The sequence below is a fragment of the Scophthalmus maximus genome, chromosome 12, assembly GCF_022379125.1.
Source record: "Scophthalmus maximus strain ysfricsl-2021 chromosome 12, ASM2237912v1, whole genome shotgun sequence".
NCBI classification, from domain to species: Eukaryota; Metazoa; Chordata; class Actinopteri; order Pleuronectiformes; family Scophthalmidae; genus Scophthalmus; species Scophthalmus maximus.
The window spans coordinates 3,811,776-3,830,004 of record NC_061526.1 but is presented as its reverse complement, the minus strand read 5'-3'; the positions used below and the strand labels follow the sequence as shown (position 1 = coordinate 3,830,004).

The 18,229-nt window shown below is 44.3% G+C and overlaps 1 protein-coding gene and 1 long non-coding RNA gene across 2 annotated transcripts; both read right to left on the bottom strand.

Annotated features, from left to right (window-relative positions):
- Nucleotides 1-2,432: 2,432 nt before the first annotated feature.
- On the bottom strand, nt 2,433-6,215 carry LOC124850858 (mucin-5AC-like; the record flags this gene model as incomplete). Its single annotated transcript, XM_047336352.1, has 3 exons — nt 2,433-3,185; nt 3,549-3,737; nt 5,412-6,215. Coding segments are annotated over 3 exons (1,746 nt in total), but the record flags the coding sequence as incomplete, so codon positions are not given.
- A 6,870-nt stretch (nt 6,216-13,085) lies between these two features.
- On the bottom strand, nt 13,086-16,458 carry LOC118292507. Its single transcript, XR_004786913.2, has 3 exons — nt 16,330-16,458; nt 13,478-13,533; nt 13,086-13,225 (listed from the first exon to the last, which is right to left on the bottom strand). It is a non-coding gene; the product is annotated as an uncharacterized LOC118292507 (long non-coding RNA).
- Nucleotides 16,459-18,229: the final 1,771 nt, after the last annotated feature.

The window sequence follows — 18,229 nt, the reverse complement described above, 5'->3', positions numbered from 1 at the left end:
ATCGTTGTTGTCGGGGCAGCAGTTGTTGATGTCGGAGCAACAGTTGTTGTTGTTGGAGCAGCAGTTTTTGTAGTCGCTGCCATGGTTGTTGTTGTAGGGGCAGCAGTTGTTGTTGTTTGGGCATTAGTTGTTGTAGTGGCTGCTGTAGTTGTAGTTGCTGCCATAGTTGTTGTAGTTGCTGCCATTGTTGTTGTTGTCGGGGCAGCAGTTGTTGTTGTCGGAGCAACAGTTGTTGGTGTTGGAGCAGCAGTTGTTGTAGTTACTGCCGTACTTGTTGTTGGAGCAGCAGTTATTGTTGTTGTCGGGGCAGCAGTTGTTGTTGTTGGAGCAGCAGTTGTTGTAGTAGCTGCCGTGGTTGTTGTTGGAGCAGTAGTTGTTGTTGTTGTAGGGGCAGCAGTTGTTGTTGTCGGAGCAACAGTTGTTGTTGTTGGAGCAGCAGTTGTTGTAGTTACTGCCGTAGTTGTTGTCGGGGCAGCAGTTGTTGTTGTCGGTCCATTAGTTGTTGTTGGAGCAGCAGTTGTCGTTGTTGTCGGGGCAGCAGTTTTTGATGTCAGAGCAACAGTTGTTGTTGTTGGAGCAGCAGTTGTTGTAGTTGCTTCCGTAGTTGTTGTTGGAGTAGCAGTTGTCGTTGTCGCGGCAACAGTTGTTGTTGTCGGAGCAACAGTTGTTGTTGGAGCAGCAGTTGTTGTAGTTGCTGCCGTAGTTGATGTTGGAGCAGCAGTTATTGTTGTTGTTGGGGCAGCAGTTGTTGTTGTTGGAGCAGCAGTTTTTGTAGTCGCTGCCGTGGTTGTTGTTGGGGCAGTAGTTGTTGTTGTTGTAGGGGCAGCAGTTGTTGATGTCGGAGCAACAGTTGTTGTTGTTGGAGCAGCAGTTTTTGTAGTCGCTGCCATGGTTGTTGTTGTAGCGGCTGATGTAGTTGTTGTTGGAGCAGTAGTTGTTGTAGATGCTGCCGTAGTTGTTGTTGTCGGGGCAGGAGTTGTTGTTGTCGGAGCAGCAGTTGTTGTTGTCGGAGCAACAGTTGTTGTTGTTGGAGCAGCAGTTGTTGTAGTTGCTTCCGTAGTTGTTGTTGGAGTAGCAGTTGTCGTTGTCGCGGCAGCAGTTGTTGTTGTCGGAGCAACAGTTGTTGTTGGAGCAGCAGTTGTTGTAGTTGCTGCCGTAGTTGATGTTGGAGCAGCAGTTATTGTTGTTGTTGGGGCAGCAGTTGTTGTTGTTGGAGCAGCAGTTGTTGTAGTCGCTGCCGTGGTTGTCTTTGGGGCAGTAGTTGTTGTTGTAGGGGCAGCAGTTGTTGTTGTCGGGGCATTAGTTGTTGTAGCGGCTGATGTAGTTGTTGTGGGAGCAGCAGTTGTTGTAGTTGCTGCCGTAGTTGTTGTTGGAGCAGCAGTTATCGTTGTTGTCGGGGCAGCAGTTGTTGATGTCGGAGCAACAGTTGTTGTTGTTGGAGCAGCAGTTTTTGTAGTCGCTGCCATGGTTGTTGTTGTAGGGGCAGCAGTTGTTGTTGTTTGGGCATTAGTTGTTGTAGTGGCTGCTGTAGTTGTAGTTGCTGCCATAGTTGTTGTAGTTGCTGCCATTGTTGTTGTTGTCGGGGCAGCAGTTGTTGTTGTCGGAGCAACAGTTGTTGGTGTTGGAGCAGCAGTTGTTGTAGTTACTGCCGTACTTGTTGTTGGAGCAGCAGTTATTGTTGTTGTCGGGGCAGCAGTTGTTGTTGTTGGAGCAGCAGTTGTTGTAGTAGCTGCCGTGGTTGTTGTTGGAGCAGTAGTTGTTGTTGTTGTAGGGGCAGCAGTTGTTGTTGTCGGAGCAACAGTTGTTGTTGTTGGAGCAGCAGTTGTTGTAGTTACTGCCGTAGTTGTTGTCGGGGCAGCAGTTGTTGTTGTCGGTCCATTAGTTGTTGTTGGAGCAGCAGTTGTCGTTGTTGTCGGGGCAGCAGTTGTTGATGTCAGAGCAACAGTTGTTGTTGTTGGAGCAGCAGTTGTTGTAGTTGCTTCCGTAGTTGTTGTTGGAGTAGCAGTTGTCGTTGTTGCGGCAGCAGTTGTTGTTGTCGGAGCAGCAGTTGTTGTAGTAGCTGCCGTGGTTGTTGTTGGAGCAGTAGTTGTTGTTGTTGTAGGGGCAGCAGTTGTTGTTGTCGGAGCAACAGTTGTTGTTGTTGGAGCAGCAGTTGTTGTAGTTACTGCCGTAGTTGTTGTCGGGGCAGCAGTTGTTGTTGTCGGTCCATTAGTTGTTGTTGGAGCAGCAGTTGTCGTTGTTGTCGGGGCAGCAGTTTTTGATGTCAGAGCAACAGTTGTTGTTGTTGGAGCAGCAGTTGTTGTAGTTGCTTCCGTAGTTGTTGTTGGAGTAGCAGTTGTCGTTGTCGCGGCAACAGTTGTTGTTGTTGGAGCAGCAGTTGTTGTAGTTACTGCCGTAGTTGTTGTCGGGGCAGCAGTTGTTGTTGTCGGTCCATTAGTTGTTGTTGGAGCAGCAGTTGTCGTTGTTGTCGGGGCAGCAGTTTTTGATGTCAGAGCAACAGTTGTTGTTGTTGGAGCAGCAGTTGTTGTAGTTGCTTCCGTAGTTGTTGTTGGAGTAGCAGTTGTCGTTGTCGCGGCAACAGTTGTTGTTGTCGGAGCAACAGTTGTTGTTGGAGCAGCAGTTGTTGTAGTTGCTGCCGTAGTTGATGTTGGAGCAGCAGTTATTGTTGTTGTTGGGGCAGCAGTTGTTGTTGTTGGAGCAGCAGTTTTTGTAGTCGCTGCCGTGGTTGTTGTTGGGGCAGTAGTTGTTGTTGTTGTAGGGGCAGCAGTTGTTGATGTCGGAGCAACAGTTGTTGTTGTTGGAGCAGCAGTTTTTGTAGTCGCTGCCATGGTTGTTGTTGTAGCGGCTGATGTAGTTGTTGTTGGAGCAGTAGTTGTTGTAGATGCTGCCGTAGTTGTTGTTGTCGGGGCAGGAGTTGTTGTTGTCGGAGCAGCAGTTGTTGTTGTCGGAGCAACAGTTGTTGTTGTTGGAGCAGCAGTTGTTGTAGTTGCTTCCGTAGTTGTTGTTGGAGTAGCAGTTGTCGTTGTCGCGGCAGCAGTTGTTGTTGTCGGAGCAACAGTTGTTGTTGGAGCAGCAGTTGTTGTAGTTGCTGCCGTAGTTGATGTTGGAGCAGCAGTTATTGTTGTTGTTGGGGCAGCAGTTGTTGTTGTTGGAGCAGCAGTTGTTGTAGTCGCTGCCGTGGTTGTCTTTGGGGCAGTAGTTGTTGTTGTAGGGGCAGCAGTTGTTGTTGTCGGGGCATTAGTTGTTGTAGCGGCTGATGTAGTTGTTGTGGGAGCAGCAGTTGTTGTAGTTGCTGCCGTAGTTGTTGTTGGAGCAGCAGTTATCGTTGTTGTCGGGGCAGCAGTTGTTGATGTCGGAGCAACAGTTGTTGTTGTTGGAGCAGCAGTTTTTGTAGTCGCTGCCATGGTTGTTGTTGTAGGGGCAGCAGTTGTTGTTGTTTGGGCATTAGTTGTTGTAGTGGCTGCTGTAGTTGTAGTTGCTGCCATAGTTGTTGTAGTTGCTGCCATTGTTGTTGTTGTCGGGGCAGCAGTTGTTGTTATCGGAGCAACAGTTGTTGGTGTTGGAGCAGCAGTTGTTGTAGTTACTGCCGTACTTGTTGTTGGAGCAGCAGTTATTGTTGTTGTCGGGGCAGCAGTTGTTGTTGGAGCAGCAGTTGTTGTAGTAGCTGCCGTGGTTGTTGTTGGAGCAGTAGTTGTTGTTGTTGTAGGGGCAGCAGTTGTTGTTGTCGGAGCAACAGTTGTTGTTGTTGGAGCAGCAGTTGTTGTAGTTACTGCCGTAGTTGTTGTCGGGGCAGCAGTTGTTGTTGTCGGTCCATTAGTTGTTGTTGGAGCAGCAGTTGTCGTTGTTGTCGGGGCAGCAGTTGTTGATGTCAGAGCAACAGTTGTTGTTGTTGGAGCAGCAGTTGTTGTAGTTGCTTCCGTAGTTGTTGTTGGAGGAGCAGTTGTCGTTGTTGCGGCAGCAGTTGTTGTTGTCGGAGCAGCAGTTGTTGTAGTAGCTGCCGTGGTTGTTGTTGGAGCAGTAGTTGTTGTTGTTGTAGGGGCAGCAGTTGTTGTTGTCGGAGCAACAGTTGTTGTTGTTGGAGCAGCAGTTGTTGTAGTTACTGCCGTAGTTGTTGTCGGGGCAGCAGTTGTTGTTGTCGGTCCATTAGTTGTTGTTGGAGCAGCAGTTGTCGTTGTTGTCGGGGCAGCAGTTATTGTTGATGTCAGAGCAACAGTTGTTGTTGTTGGAGCAGCAGTTGTTGTAGTTGCTTCCGTAGTTGTTGTTGGAGTAGCAGTTGTCGTTGTCGCGGCAACAGTTGTTGTTGTCGGAGCAACAGTTGTTGTTGGAGCAGCAGTTGTTGTACTTGCTGCCGTAGTTGATGTTGGAGCAGCAGTTATTGTTGTTGTTGGGGCAGCAGTTGTTGTTGTTGGAGCAGCAGTTTTTGTAGTCGCTGCCGTGGTTGTTGTTGGGGCAGTAGTTGTTGTTGTTGTAGGGGCAGCAGTTGTTGTTGTCGGGGCATTAGTTGTTGTAGCGGCTGATGTAATTGTTGTCGGGGCAGCAGTTGTTGATGTCGGAGCAACAGTTGTTGTTGTTGGAGCAGCAGTTTTTGTAGTCGCTGCCATGGTTGTTGTTGTAGCGGCTGATGTAGTTGTTGTTGGAGCAGTAGTTGTTGTAGATGCTGCCGTAGTTGTTGTTGTCGGGGCAGGAGTTGTTGTTGTCGGAGCAGCAGTTGTTGTTGTCGGAGCAACAGTTGTTGTTGTTGGAGCAGCAGTTGTTGTAGTTGCTTCCGTAGTTGTTGTTGGAGTAGCAGTTGTCGTTGTCGCGGCAGCAGTTGTTGTTGTCGGAGCAACAGTTGTTGTTGGAGCAGCAGTTGTTGTAGTTGCTGCCGTAGTTGATGTTGGAGCAGCAGTTATTGTTGTTGTTGGGGCAGCAGTTGTTGTTGTTGGAGCAGCAGTTGTTGTAGTCGCTGCCGTGGTTGTCTTTGGGGCAGTAGTTGTTGTTGTAGGGGCAGCAGTTGTTGTTGTCGGGGCATTAGTTGTTGTAGCGGCTGATGTAGTTGTTGTGGGAGCAGCAGTTGTTGTAGTTGCTGCCGTAGTTGTTGTTGGAGCAGCAGTTATCGTTGTTGTCGGGGCAGCAGTTGTTGATGTCGGAGCAACAGTTGTTGTTGTTGGAGCAGCAGTTTTTGTAGTCGCTGCCATGGTTGTTGTTGTAGGGGCAGCAGTTGTTGTTGTTTGGGCATTAGTTGTTGTAGTGGCTGCTGTAGTTGTAGTTGCTGCCATAGTTGTTGTAGTTGCTGCCATTGTTGTTGTTGTCGGGGCAGCAGTTGTTGTTGTCGGAGCAACAGTTGTTGGTGTTGGAGCAGCAGTTGTTGTAGTTACTGCCGTACTTGTTGTTGGAGCAGCAGTTATTGTTGTTGTCGGGGCAGCAGTTGTTGTTGTTGGAGCAGCAGTTGTTGTAGTAGCTGCCGTGGTTGTTGTTGGAGCAGTAGTTGTTGTTGTTGTAGGGGCAGCAGTTGTTGTTGTCGGAGCAACAGTTGTTGTTGTTGGAGCAGCAGTTGTTGTAGTTACTGCCGTAGTTGTTGTCGGGGCAGCAGTTGTTGTTGTCGGTCCATTAGTTGTTGTTGGAGCAGCAGTTGTCGTTGTTGTCGGGGCAGCAGTTGTTGATGTCAGAGCAACAGTTGTTGTTGTTGGAGCAGCAGTTGTTGTAGTTGCTTCCGTAGTTGTTGTTGGAGTAGCAGTTGTCGTTGTCGCGGCAACAGTTGTTGTTGTCAGAGCAACAGTTGTTGTTGGAGCAGCAGTTGTTGTGGTTGCTGCCGTAGTTGATGTTGGAGCAGCAGTTATTGTTGTTGTTGGGGCAGCAGTTGTTGTTGTTGGAGCAGCAGTTTTTGTAGTCGCTGCCGTGGTTGTTGTTGGGGCAGTAGTTGTTGTTGTTGTAGGGGCAGCAGTTGTTGTTGTCGGGGCATTAGTTGTTGTAGCGGCTGATGTAATTGTTGTCGGGGCAGCAGTTGTTGATGTCGGAGCAACAGTTGTTGTTGTTGGAGCAGCAGTTTTTGTAGTCGCTGCCATGGTTGTTGTTGTAGCGGCTGATGTAGTTGTTGTGGGAGCAGCAGTTGTTGTAGTTGCTGCCGTGGTTGTTGTTGTAGGGGCAGCAGTTGTTGTTGTCGGGGCATTAGTTGTTGTAGTGGCTGCTGTAGTTGTAGTTGCTGCCGTAGTTGTTGTAGATGCTGCCATTGTTGTTGTTGTTGGAGCAGCAGTTGTTGTAGTTGCTGCCGTAGTCGATGTTGGAGCAGCAGTTATTGTTGTTGTTGGGGCAGCAGTTGTTGTTGTTGGAAGAGCAGTTGTTGTAGTCGCTGCCATGGTTGTTGTTGGAGCAGTATTTGTTGTTGTCGGGGCAGCAGTTGTTGTTGTCGGGGCATTAGTTGTTGTAGTGGCTGCTGTAATTGTTGTTGGAGCAGCAGTTGTTGTAGTTGCTGCCTCAGTTGTTGTTTGAGCAGCAGTTGTTGTTGTTGTTGGAGCAGTAGTTGTTGTAGATGCTGCCGTAGTTGTTGTTGTCGGGGCAGGAGTTGTTGTTGTCGGAGCAGCAGTTGTTGTTGTCGGAGCAACAGTTGTTGTTGTTGGAGCAGCAGTTGTTGTAGTTGCTTCCGTAGTTGTTGTTGGAGTAACAGTTGTCGTTGTCGCGGCAGCAGTTGTTGTTGTCGGAGCAGCAGTTGTTGTAGTTACTGCCGTAGTTGTTGTCGGGGCAGCAGTTGTTGTTGTCGGTCCATTAGTTGTTGTTGGAGCAGCAGTTGTCGTTGTTGTCGGGGCAGCAGTTGTTGTTGTCGGTCCATTAGTTGTTGTTGGAGCAGCAGTTGTCGTTGTTGTCGGGGCAGCAGTTGTTGATGTCGGAGCAACAGTTATTGTTGTTGTTGGAGCAGAACTTGTTGTAGTCGCTGCCATGGTTGTTGTTGTAGCGGCAGCAGTTGTTGTTGTCAGGGCATTCGTTGTTGTAGTGGCTGCTGTAGTTGTAGTTGCTGCCGTAGTTGTTGTAGTTGCTGCCATTGTTGTTGTTGTCGGGGCAGCAGTTGTTGTTGTCAGAGCAACAGTTGTTGTTTTTGGAGCAGCAGTTGTTGTAGTTACTGCCGTAGTTGTTGTTGGAGCAGCAGTTATTGTTGTTGTCGGGGCAGTAGTTGTTGTTGTTGGAGCAGCAGTTGTTGTAGTCGCTGCCGTGGTTGTTGTTGGAGCAGTAGTTGTTGTTGTTGTAGGGGCAGCAGTTGTTGTTGTCGGAGCAACAGTTGTTGTTGTTGGAGCAGCAGTTGTTGTAGTTGCTGCCGTAGTTGTTGTTGGAGCAGCAGTTATTGTTGTTGTTGGAGCAGTAGTTGTTGTTGTTGTAGGGGCATTAGTTGTTGTAGCGGCTGATGTAGTGGTTGTTGAAGGAGGAGTTGTTGTAGTTGCTGCCGTAGTTGTTGTTAGAGCAGCAGTTGTTGTTGTTGTCGGAGCAACAGTTGTTGTTGTGGGAGCAACAGTTGTTGTAGTTGCTGCCGTTGTTGTTGTTGTCGGAGCAACAGTTGTTGTTGTTGGAACAGTAGTTGTTGCCGTAGTTGTTGTTGGAGCATCAGTTGTTGTTGTTGTCGGGGCAGCAGTTGTTGTTGTCGGAGCAACAGTTGTTGTTGTTGGAGCAGCAGTTGTTGTAGTCTCTGCCGTGGTTGTTGTGGTCGGTGCAGCAGTTGTTGTTGTCAGGGCAGTAATTGTTGTTGTAGGAGCAACAGTTGTAGTACCAGCTGTAGTTGTTGTAGAAGGAACAGTTGTTGTTGTTGTTGGAGCAGTAGTTGTTGTAGATGCTGCCGTAGTTGTTGTTGTCGGTGCAGGAGTTGTTGTTGTCGGAGCAGCAGTTGTTGTTGTCGGAGCAACAGTTGTTGTTGTTGGAGCAGCAGTTGTTGTAGTTGCTGCCGTAGTTGTTGTTGGAGCAGCAGTTGTCGTTGTTGTCGGGGCAGCAGTTGTTGATGTTGGAGCAACAGTTGTTGTTGTTGTTGTTGGAGCAGCACTTGTTGTAGTCGCTGCCGTAGTTGTTGTTGGAGCGGCAGCAGTTGTTGTTGTTGTCGGGGCAGCAGTTGTTGTTGTTGGAGCAGCAGTTGTTGTAGTCGCTGCCGTGGTTGTTGTTGGAGCAGTAGTTGTTGCTGTTGTAGGGGCAGCAGTTGTTGTTGTCGGAGCAACAGTTGTTGTTGTTGGAGCAGAATTTGTTGTAGTTACTGCCGTAGTTGTTGTTGGAGCAGCAGTTGTTGTTGTCGGGGCAGCAGTTGTTGCTGTCAGGGCAACAGTTGTTGTTGTTGGAGCAGCAGCTGTTGTAGTTGCTGCCGTAGTTGTTGTTGGAGCAGCAGTTGATGTTGTTGGAGCAGCAGTTGTTGTAGATGCTGCCGTAGTTGTTGTTGTCGGGGCAAGAGTTGTTGTTGTCGGTGCAGCAGTTGTTGTTGTCGGAGCAACAGTTGTTGTTGTTGGAACAGCAGTTGTTGTTGTTGCTGCCATGGTTGTTGTTGTAGTTGCTGCCTTAGTTGTTGTTAGAGCAGCAGTTGTTGTTGTTTTCGGAGCAACAGTTGTTGTTGTGGGAGCAACAGTTGTTGTAGTTGCTGCCGTTGTTGTTGTTGTCGGGGCATTAGTTGTTGTAGTGGCTGCTATAGTTGTTGTTGGAGCAGCAGTTGTTGTAGTTGCTGCCGTAGTTGTTGTTGGAGCAGCAGTTATTGTTGTTGTAGTTACTGCCGTAGTTGTTGTCGGGGCAGCAGTTGTTGTTGTCGGTCCATTAGTTGTTGTTGGAGCAGCAGTTGTCGTTGTTGTCGGGGCAGCAGTTGTTGATGTCGGAGCAACAGTTGTTGTTGTTGGAGCAGCAGTTGTTGTAGTTGCTTCCGTAGTTGTTGTTGGAGTAGCAGTTGTCGTTGTCGCGGCAGCAGTTGTTGTTGTCGGAGCAACAGTTGTTGTTGGAGCAGCAGTTGTTGTAGTTGCTGCCGTAGTTGATGTTGGAGCAGCAGTTATTGTTGTTGTTGGGGCAGCAGTTGTTGTTGTTGGAGCAGCAGTTGTTGTAGTCGCTGCCGTGGTTGTTGTTGGGGCAGTAGTTGTTGTTGTTGTAGGGGCAGCAGTTGTTGTTGTCGGGGCATTAGTTGTTGTAGCGGCTGATGTAGTTGTTGTCGGGGCAGCAGTTGTTGATGTCGGAGCAACAGTTGTTGTTGTTGGAGCAGCAGTTTTTGTAGTCGCTGCCATGGTTGTTGTTGTAGCGGCTGATGTAGTTGTTGTGGGAGCAGCAGTTGTTGTAGTTGCTGCCGTGGTTGTTGTTGTAGGGGCAGCAGTTGTTGTTGTCGGGGCATTAGTTGTTGTAGTGGCTGCTGTAGTTGTAGTTGCTGCCGTAGTTGTTGTAGATGCTGCCATTGTTGTTGTTGTTGGAGCAGCAGTTGTGTTAGTTACTGCCGTAGTTGTTGTTGGAGCAGCAGTTATTGTTGTTGACAGGGCAGCAGTTGTTGTTGTTGGAAGAGCAGTTGTTGTAGTCGCTGCCGTGGTTGTTGTTGGAGCAGTAGTTGTTGTTGTCGGGGCAGCAGTTGTTGTTGTCGGGGCATTAGTTGTTGTATTGGCTGCTGTAATTGTTGTTGGAGCAGCAGTTGTTGTAGTTGCTGCCTTAGTTGTTGTTTGAGCAGCAGTTGTTGTTGTTGTTGGAGCAGTAGTTGTTGTAGATGCTGCCGTAGTTGTTGTTGTCGGGGCAGGAGTTGTTGTTGTCGGAGCAGTAGTTGTTGTTGTCGGAGCAACAGTTGTTGTTGTTGGAGCAGCAGTTGTTGTAGTTGCTTCCGTAGTTGTTGTTGGAGTAGCAGTTGTCGTTGTCGCGGCAGCAGTTGTTGTTGTCGGAGCAACAGTTGTTGTTGGAGCAGCAGTTGTTGTAGTTGCTGCCGTAGTTGATGTTGGAGCAGCAGTTATTGTTGTTGTTGGGGCAGCAGTTGTTGTTGTTGGAGCAGCAGTTGTTGTAGTCGCTGCCGTGGTTGTTGTTGGGGCAGTAGTTGTTGTTGTTGTAGGGGCAGCAGTTGTTGTTGTCGGGGCATTAGTTGTTGTAGCGGCTGATGTAGTTGTTGTGGGAGCAGCAGTTGTTGTAGTTGCTGCCGTAGTTGTTGTTGGAGCAGCAGTTATCGTTGTTGTCGGGGCAGCAGTTGTTGATGTCGGAGCAACAGTTGTTGTTGTTGGAGCAGCAGTTTTTGTAGTCGCTGCCATGGTTGTTGTTGTAGGGGCAGCAGTTGTTGTTGTTTGGGCATTAGTTGTTGTAGTGGCTGCTGTAGTTGTAGTTGCTGCCATAGTTGTTGTAGTTGCTGCCATTGTTGTTGTTGTCGGGGCAGCAGTTGTTGTTGTCGGAGCAACAGTTGTTGGTGTTGGAGCAGCAGTTGTTGTAGTTACTGCCGTACTTGTTGTTGGAGCAGCAGTTATTGTTGTTGTCGGGGCAGCAGTTGTTGTTGTTGGAGCAGCAGTTGTTGTAGTAGCTGCCGTGGTTGTTGTTGGAGCAGTAGTTGTTGTTGTTGTAGGGGCAGCAGTTGTTGTTGTCGGAGCAACAGTTGTTGTTGTTGGAGCAGCAGTTGTTGTAGTTACTGCCGTAGTTGTTGTCGGGGCAGCAGTTGTTGTTGTCGGTCCATTAGTTGTTGTTGGAGCAGCAGTTGTCGTTGTTGTCGGGGCAGCAGTTGTTGATGTCAGAGCAACAGTTGTTGTTGTTGGAGCAGCAGTTGTTGTAGTTGCTTCCGTAGTTGTTGTTGGAGTAGCAGTTGTCGTTGTCGCGGCAACAGTTGTTGTTGTCGGAGCAACAGTTGTTGTTGGAGCAGCAGTTGTTGTAGTTGCTGCCATAGTTGATGTTGGAGCAGCAGTTATTGTTGTTGTTGGGGCAGCAGTTGTTGTTGTTGGAGCAGCAGTTTTTGTAGTCGCTGCCGTGGTTGTTGTTGGGGCAGTAGTTGTTGTTGTTGTAGGGGCAGCAGTTGTTGTTGTCGGGGCATTAGTTGTTGTAGCGGCTGATGTAATTGTTGTCGGGGCAGCAGTTGTTGATGTCGGAGCAACAGTTGTTGTTGTTGGAGCAGCAGTTTTTGTAGTCGCTGCCATGGTTGTTGTTGTAGCGGCTGATGTAGTTGTTGTGGGAGCAGCAGTTGTTGTAGTTGCTGCCGTGGTTGTTGTTGTAGGGGCAGCAGTTGTTGTTGTCGGGGCATTAGTTGTTGTAGTGGCTGCTGTAGTTGTAGTTGCTGCCATAGTTGTTGTAGTTGCTGCCATTGTTGTTGTTGTCGGGGCAGCAGTTGTTGTTGTCGGAGCAACAGTTGTTGTTGTTGGAGCAGCAGTTGTTGTAGTTACTGCCGTAGTTGTTGTTGGAGCAGCAGTTATTGTTGTTGTCGGGGCAGCAGTTGTTGTTGTTGGAGCAGCAGTTGTTGTAGTAGCTGCCGTGGTTGTTGTTGGAGCAGTAGTTGTTGTTGTTGTAGGGGCAGCAGTTGTTGTTGTCGGAGCAACAGTTGTTGTTGTTGGAGCAGCAGTTGTTGTAGTTACTGCCGTAGTTGTTGTCGGGGCAGCAGTTGTTGTTGTCGGTCCATTAGTTGTTGTTGGAGCAGCAGTTGTCGTTGTTGTCGGGGCAGCAGTTGTTGATGTCGGAGCAACAGTTATTGTTGTTGTTGGAGCAGAACTTGTTGTAGTCGCTGCCATGGTTGTTGTTGTAGCGGCAGCAGTTGTTGTTGTCGGGGCATTCGTTGTTGTAGTGGCTGCTGTAGTTGTAGTTGCTGCCGTAGTTGTTGTAGTTGCTGCCATTGTTGTTGTTGTCGGGGCAGCAGTTGTTGTTGTCAGAGCAACAGTTGTTGTTTTTGGAGCAGCAGTTGTTGTAGTTACTGCCGTAGTTGTTGTTGGAGCAGCAGTTATTGTTGTTGTCGGGGCAGTAGTTGTTGTTGTTGGAGCAGCAGTTGTTGTAGTCGCTGCCGTGGTTGTTGTTGGAGCAGTAGTTGTTGTTGTTGTAGGGGCAGCAGTTGTTGTTGTCAGAGCAACAGTTGTTGCTGTTGGAGCAGCAGTTGTTGTAGTTGCTGCCGTAGTTGTTGTTGGAGCAGCAGTTATTGTTGTTGTTGGAGCAGTAGTTGTTGTTGTTGTAGGGGCATTAGTTGTTGTAGCGGCTGATGTAGTGGTTGTTGAAGGAGGAGTTGTTGTAGTTGCTGCCGTAGTTGTTGTTAGAGCAGCAGTTGTTGTTGTTGTCGGAGCAACAGTTGTTGTTGTGGGAGCAACAGTTGTTGTAGTTGCTGCCGTTGTTGTTGTTGTCGGAGCAACAGTTGTTGTTGTTGGAACAGTAGTTGTTGTAGTTGCTGCCGTAGTTGTTGTTGGAGCATCAGTTGTTGTTGTTGTCGGGGCAGCAGTTGTTGTTGTCGGAGCAACAGTTGTTGTTGTTGGAGCAGCAGTTGTTGTAGTCTCTGCCGTGGTTGTTGTGGTCGGTGCAGCAGTTGTTGTTGTCAGGGCAGTAATTGTTGTTGTCGGAGCAACAGTTGTTGTTGTTGGAGCAGCAACAGTTGTAGTACCAGCTGTAGTTGTTGTAGAAGGAACAGTTGTTGTTGTTGTTGGAGCAGTAGTTGTTGTAGATGCTGCCGTAGTTTTTGTTGTCGGGGCAGGAGTTGTTGTTGTCGGAGCAGCAGTTGTTGTTGTTGGAGCAGCAGTTGTTGTAGTTACTGCCGTAGTTGTTGTTGGAGCAGCAGTTATTGTTGTTGTCGGGGCAGTAGTTGTTGTTGTTGGAGCAGCAGTTGTTGTAGTCGCTGCCGTGGTTGTTGTTGGAGCAGTAGTTGTTGTTGTTGTAGGGGCAGCAGTTGTTGTTGTCGGAGCAACAGTTGTTGTTGTTGGAGCAGCAGTTGTTGTAGTCGCTGCCGTGGTTGTTGTTGGAGCAGTAGTTGTTGTTGTTGTAGGCGCAGCAGTTGTTGTTGTTGGGGCATTAGTTGTTGTAGCGGCTGCTGTAGTTGTTGTTGAAGCAGCAGTTGTTGTAGTTGCTGCCTTAGTTGTTGTTAGAGTAGCAGTTGTTGTTGTTGTCGGAGCAACAGTTGTTGTTGTTGGAGCAACAGTTGTAGCGCCAGCTGTAGTTGTTGTTGGGCCAACAGTTGTTGTTGTTGTAGTAGCAGTTGTTGTAGTTGCTGCCGTAGTTGTTGTTGTAGGAGCAACAGTTGTTGTTGTGGGGGCAGTAGTTGTTGTTGTTGGAGCATCAGTTGTTATTCTCAGAGCATCAGTTGTAGTTTCATATCCATTTGTAGTACTGACTGCAACTAAAAATACAAGATTCAAGCATCAAAGTACTTCATTGGTGAAATTTATTTAAACCATTGGTTAATCTTACAGCAACAAACATTTAAAATTGTTACATTATCAAAATGTATGCACCATAATTAATCCTGTCATCCTATAGGTGTTTTAAAGGAATGTGTTCTTGTCTCAATGTTATATTCTGTTAATCCTTATAACTTTTATTCTTACTTGTTTCAAGACAGAGGTAATTAGTTCAACATCACTCAGATTACCTGGTAGAATCAGGAAAAATGATATGATCCATATTTTCCCCATCATATCAACGAATCTGCAAAAGCAAACAAAACAGATAAAGAATTTGAAAAGATTTTGTTCCACGGTTAAACTAATTGTTACCACTTTATTTGTAATATAGCCATTGAATCAGCATTAAATCCATCAAAAATATATTGATGAGATAGTATATTTGCAACAATCTGAATTTAACGTGTATACTCTTTTGTGTTTTAAAAAAATAATACAAATTTATGGCATTTTACCATGAATTTGTATTGAATCATTACAGGGGTACTTTTCGCTTTGTCATTCAACATACTTTTTACAGCCTTTCCTTTGTCTGTATTATACCACTGCTAAAACTAATAGAAATAGTGGGATTGTATATATATTTAGCAGTAAATAGTTCATGAAACTGTAGCCTGAACAAAGCAGATGTTATACTTTGACACAACTGTCATAGAATCAAAGTTTCTCTTTTGAGAAATTATTTGTCTTAACACTTTTAAGTCAGTTGTTTATTGTTAAATGAGTTTGTGATTTACTCCTTGAATAAACTACCTACCAATTATCAATTTACACTGCTGTAGCTGTTTTGTCCTGAGAAAGGCAGCTGAGTCGATTTAACTACATTAGGGAGCTTAAGGCAAGGCAAATAAATTCATATAGCACATAATCATGCACAGAGTTCATTCAATGCTTTACAGATATAAAAAAAATACATATAAAGTACACTTAATACACTTTTCCAATATGACATATTGGCCGCGATATAATCCCACTTTACATGTGGACTTCTGTAAAGTGACTGGAATTGGTTTGTTGGAGGGCAAAACCAAGGGGCCACTCCTGAACAAAACAGTTTTGCAATAAGTTTTCCAGTACTGTAGCCCCACAATAGCAGGAGGCTCGGGCAGAAGGATCCAAATTTAAAACAAGGCATTGGATTTAAATATGGCCAAATATACAAATCAAACAGGGAATTAGAATTAAATTAAACAAGCTTGCGCCAAATAAAGCCATGTTTTCTTCTGCAGTTATGGTATATTTTTGTTGTCATGCTTGTGGAAAACTGTCTTACTTTGACTGAAGAGGCTGCTGAGAAACAATAAACTCCTAAGGTGTCTCTGCTTCTCAGGGAGAGTTGAGAGCATTGTAAACAATGGAGTCAGACCACACTCTGTTGGACAAATCACGTAACGACACCATTGCCAAAGCATTTTGTTGTTTATTCTCTTGAATAAACATTTTCATATCAGCGCATAGCGGCAAACAAAAACGCCAATACCGATATGTCTGCAAAAGGCTGATATTGTCCAATCTTATCGGACAACTGATAAATCAGTTAAGCGCTCTACTATATACATCAAAAATTTCACAAATACAGTTAGAGCCCTGACCATTTGGTGTCAGACTTAGAAAACACTCTTTTAACGAAGTGGATGCCAAATACCTGAAAGTTTGAGTAATACGTCTATCATCTTAGCTATGCTAAATGCTAGATGCCAAACAAACAGATTTAGTTGTAGCCTTGACGTGGTTACTGGTGTGATCCCCCATCCATTATTACACCAAGATTTTCAGTATGGGTTGAAGTCTTCAATGCTCTAGACTCTAGGTAGGTTTGAAGTTGCAAACCTTCCTTCTTTGTTCCCAAAAATAATTATGTTGGTCTTGTTTCATTTGATTGTGGGTCATTTTGTTTCTTCCAGCCATTCACTTTTTTCTAGGCACAGACACAATGAGTCACTGGGACCAAAGTCGTTTGGTGAGAGAGCTAGATTAATCTGTCATCTGCTTAGCTATGATAAGCCACCTTGTGCTGTTGGAAGATATAGTCAAGAGGAAGCGTATAGAGCTTAAACTCACTGAGGTTGAATCTCTGATGCCATGTTCTCTTATTTGTGGTTTGACCTTGTGCGATAATGCTTGCATAACATATATTTGATTGCATTTCATATGTTCTGAATTATACATTACAAGTGTCAAATACAAAATTTGTTATTTATGTCAACTTATTATCCACAATAATATTTATTTTTGCAAAATGTACATATATAAATTATATATATATATATATATATATAATTTTACATTTTCTGTCTATTATTTGATTCGTCAGGAAGACAAATTCCAAAAATATTAATTATACATTACAAGTCCGTCCCAAATACAAAATTCGGTATTTATGGCAACTTATTGACCACAACAATATGTATTTATATGTATTTATAGTAATATTTATATATATAATTTTACATTTTCTGGCTATTATTTGATTTGTCACGAAGACAAATTCCAAAAATAATAATTACAATGAGCACACTCATGTAGATTAAATTGAGAAAACATGAATGTCATTTGCTGTCATTTTTATAAATGACAGCATGTTACTTTTGATTCTTATTGCTGCACATTTAAATTCCACTCTTGCGATATTTTGGTTCTAGTGTGGACATCTCAAAACCCACACACATTACCAAAACTATTTCCATTGCCAGATATTTCCATATTTACCAACAAGGATAAATGTTATATGGCTTGGTTGAAAAAAGATACCCATGTTATCAAATCGACTATTTTCTTCTCTAAACTTTCACTGAGCAGGTATAAAATTTAGCAACAACAGACTTTAACAGATTATTCGTATTATATGCTAGCAAATTTACAAATCCAAGTCAATGGGAAAAATGTATATTATTAATTTGAAGTGAAATACTTTTCCTTAACAAGACCTCACTTTAATCTCAATTCAGAAAATGTAACATTAAAGCAGCAATTGTCAATGTAAAGTTGTCAGGAGTTTGTGCTAAACCTAAAACACAAATATATTTAAACATGTACTTACCTCAAAGAAAAAGATGAAATTATGAATTTCCTCTCCGCTGGTGTAGACGTTTTAATTGTTGCAGTGTTGCACTGACATTTACCATCTATTCAGCCCACTATATATTGGAATAGAATGAAAGTTAATGACGTGGCTCTGTGATGACAAATTATTCAGAATGTTTTGACACTTCATTCTGTCGTATTGGTGGCACAATAGTTTGGTATACTCCCATCTTTTGCTGTTGTTTCACGGAAATGCTCTATGGGAATGAAGTTCCACTGGTTTGACAGTATGAGATGCAAAATAAATGAATATAGAGTTCTATGTATCAGTTAAAGTCAGACGTAGAATTGACGAGTAAGAAATGCAAGTGATATGGTTACATATTTGCAAATTGTTGTGTTAAATGATATGATATAGTAAAAATGTAAATGGTTGATACAATATTTTTTTGTGAATTCTTAAAGCGTGATTTTTTTTGATCAAAACTCAATTCACACTACCACACACTCAAATGCCCGAACACCTCAGTTCTTTTGCTAAATAAAAAATGAATTCAAAACGACACAATATATTCTAAAAACATTTTTTTCACCATATTGCACAAACACATCATTCATATAATCTAATGATGTTTGAATTGGTTGCAAATTGCTATGTTCAATCTAAAAATTCAGATGTCGTCAGCAGACAAATATAGTGACTGAACACAACACACAAGTCAGTTAATACTGATTAGAACTACACATATTGGACTTATATAGAATAAGGTACATAGTACTGTGAATGTAAAATTATGAATTACTGTCTACATACTGAGGGCTGCACGGTGGTGTAGTGGTTAGCACCTTCGCCTCACAGCAAGAAGGTTCTGGGTTCGAATCCCGGTTCAACCAGGGCCTTTCTGTGTGGAGTTTGCATGTTCTCCCCGTGTATGCGTGGGTTTTCTCCGGGTTCTCCGGTGATAGGCTGGCGACCTGTGTACCCCGCCTCTCGCCCAATGTCTGCCGGGATTGGCTCCAGCGACCCCCGCGATGGATAAAGTGGTAGACGATGAATGATTGTATACATACTGGCCTCCAAACTAAATACGACAGGACTCAACCTGAGCAAGCAAACACCAGACTTCTTGCACTAGAAACGCTTCTGTGTAGTATTGGATTTATTCTTGTTTTTATTACTTGATTTTATTTCATTTTAATTTTTATATATCTTTTATGATCTTAAACACTCTGCTTTCATTGTTGTCGTTTCAATTATTGATTGTTTTGGTATCCATTAGTCTCTAAATCAGTCTTTAATTCACTTTTAACATCCTTTGTTATGTGTTTTGTAAAAAGTCTTGAGTACTGAGGATGTGCTCATAGTTGTGCACATCTGGGCTGAGGTTTGGCTGCTTGAGTATCAGGTTCCACCATCTTGTCTGTTCACAAAGAGTTAATCATAAGAGTTGATATGTTGGTATGGTCCTTCCTTCATTAAAGATCATTGTCCTTGCACAACAGGTTTTCATAATTCATACAAGGAAATAACCACTTGACTTATAAAATATAAACACAGTACTAATGCAGCACATTTGAAATATCTGCCTCCCGTAATATTACATGTATGTACATAGTAGATACATTCACACAAATATATGTAATGTGCTTTATGGCTTTTTCTTACTTTCCTTTCTACATGATAATTTCAAATGAATGTTTTTACATCAGACATACAGGGGGGAAGTACCCACACTTATATTCAAAATTAAGCCTTTATATGTGGTGATAGTTAAAACATTTTTGATGCTAAATTTTATACTATATTAATGCAGAAAAATGGCAATACCTCAACCAATCCAATGTACAATAATGTTTAAAAAAAAACCTGAATAAGTTATCATGTTTTATAATAATCATTGTTTATAAACTACATA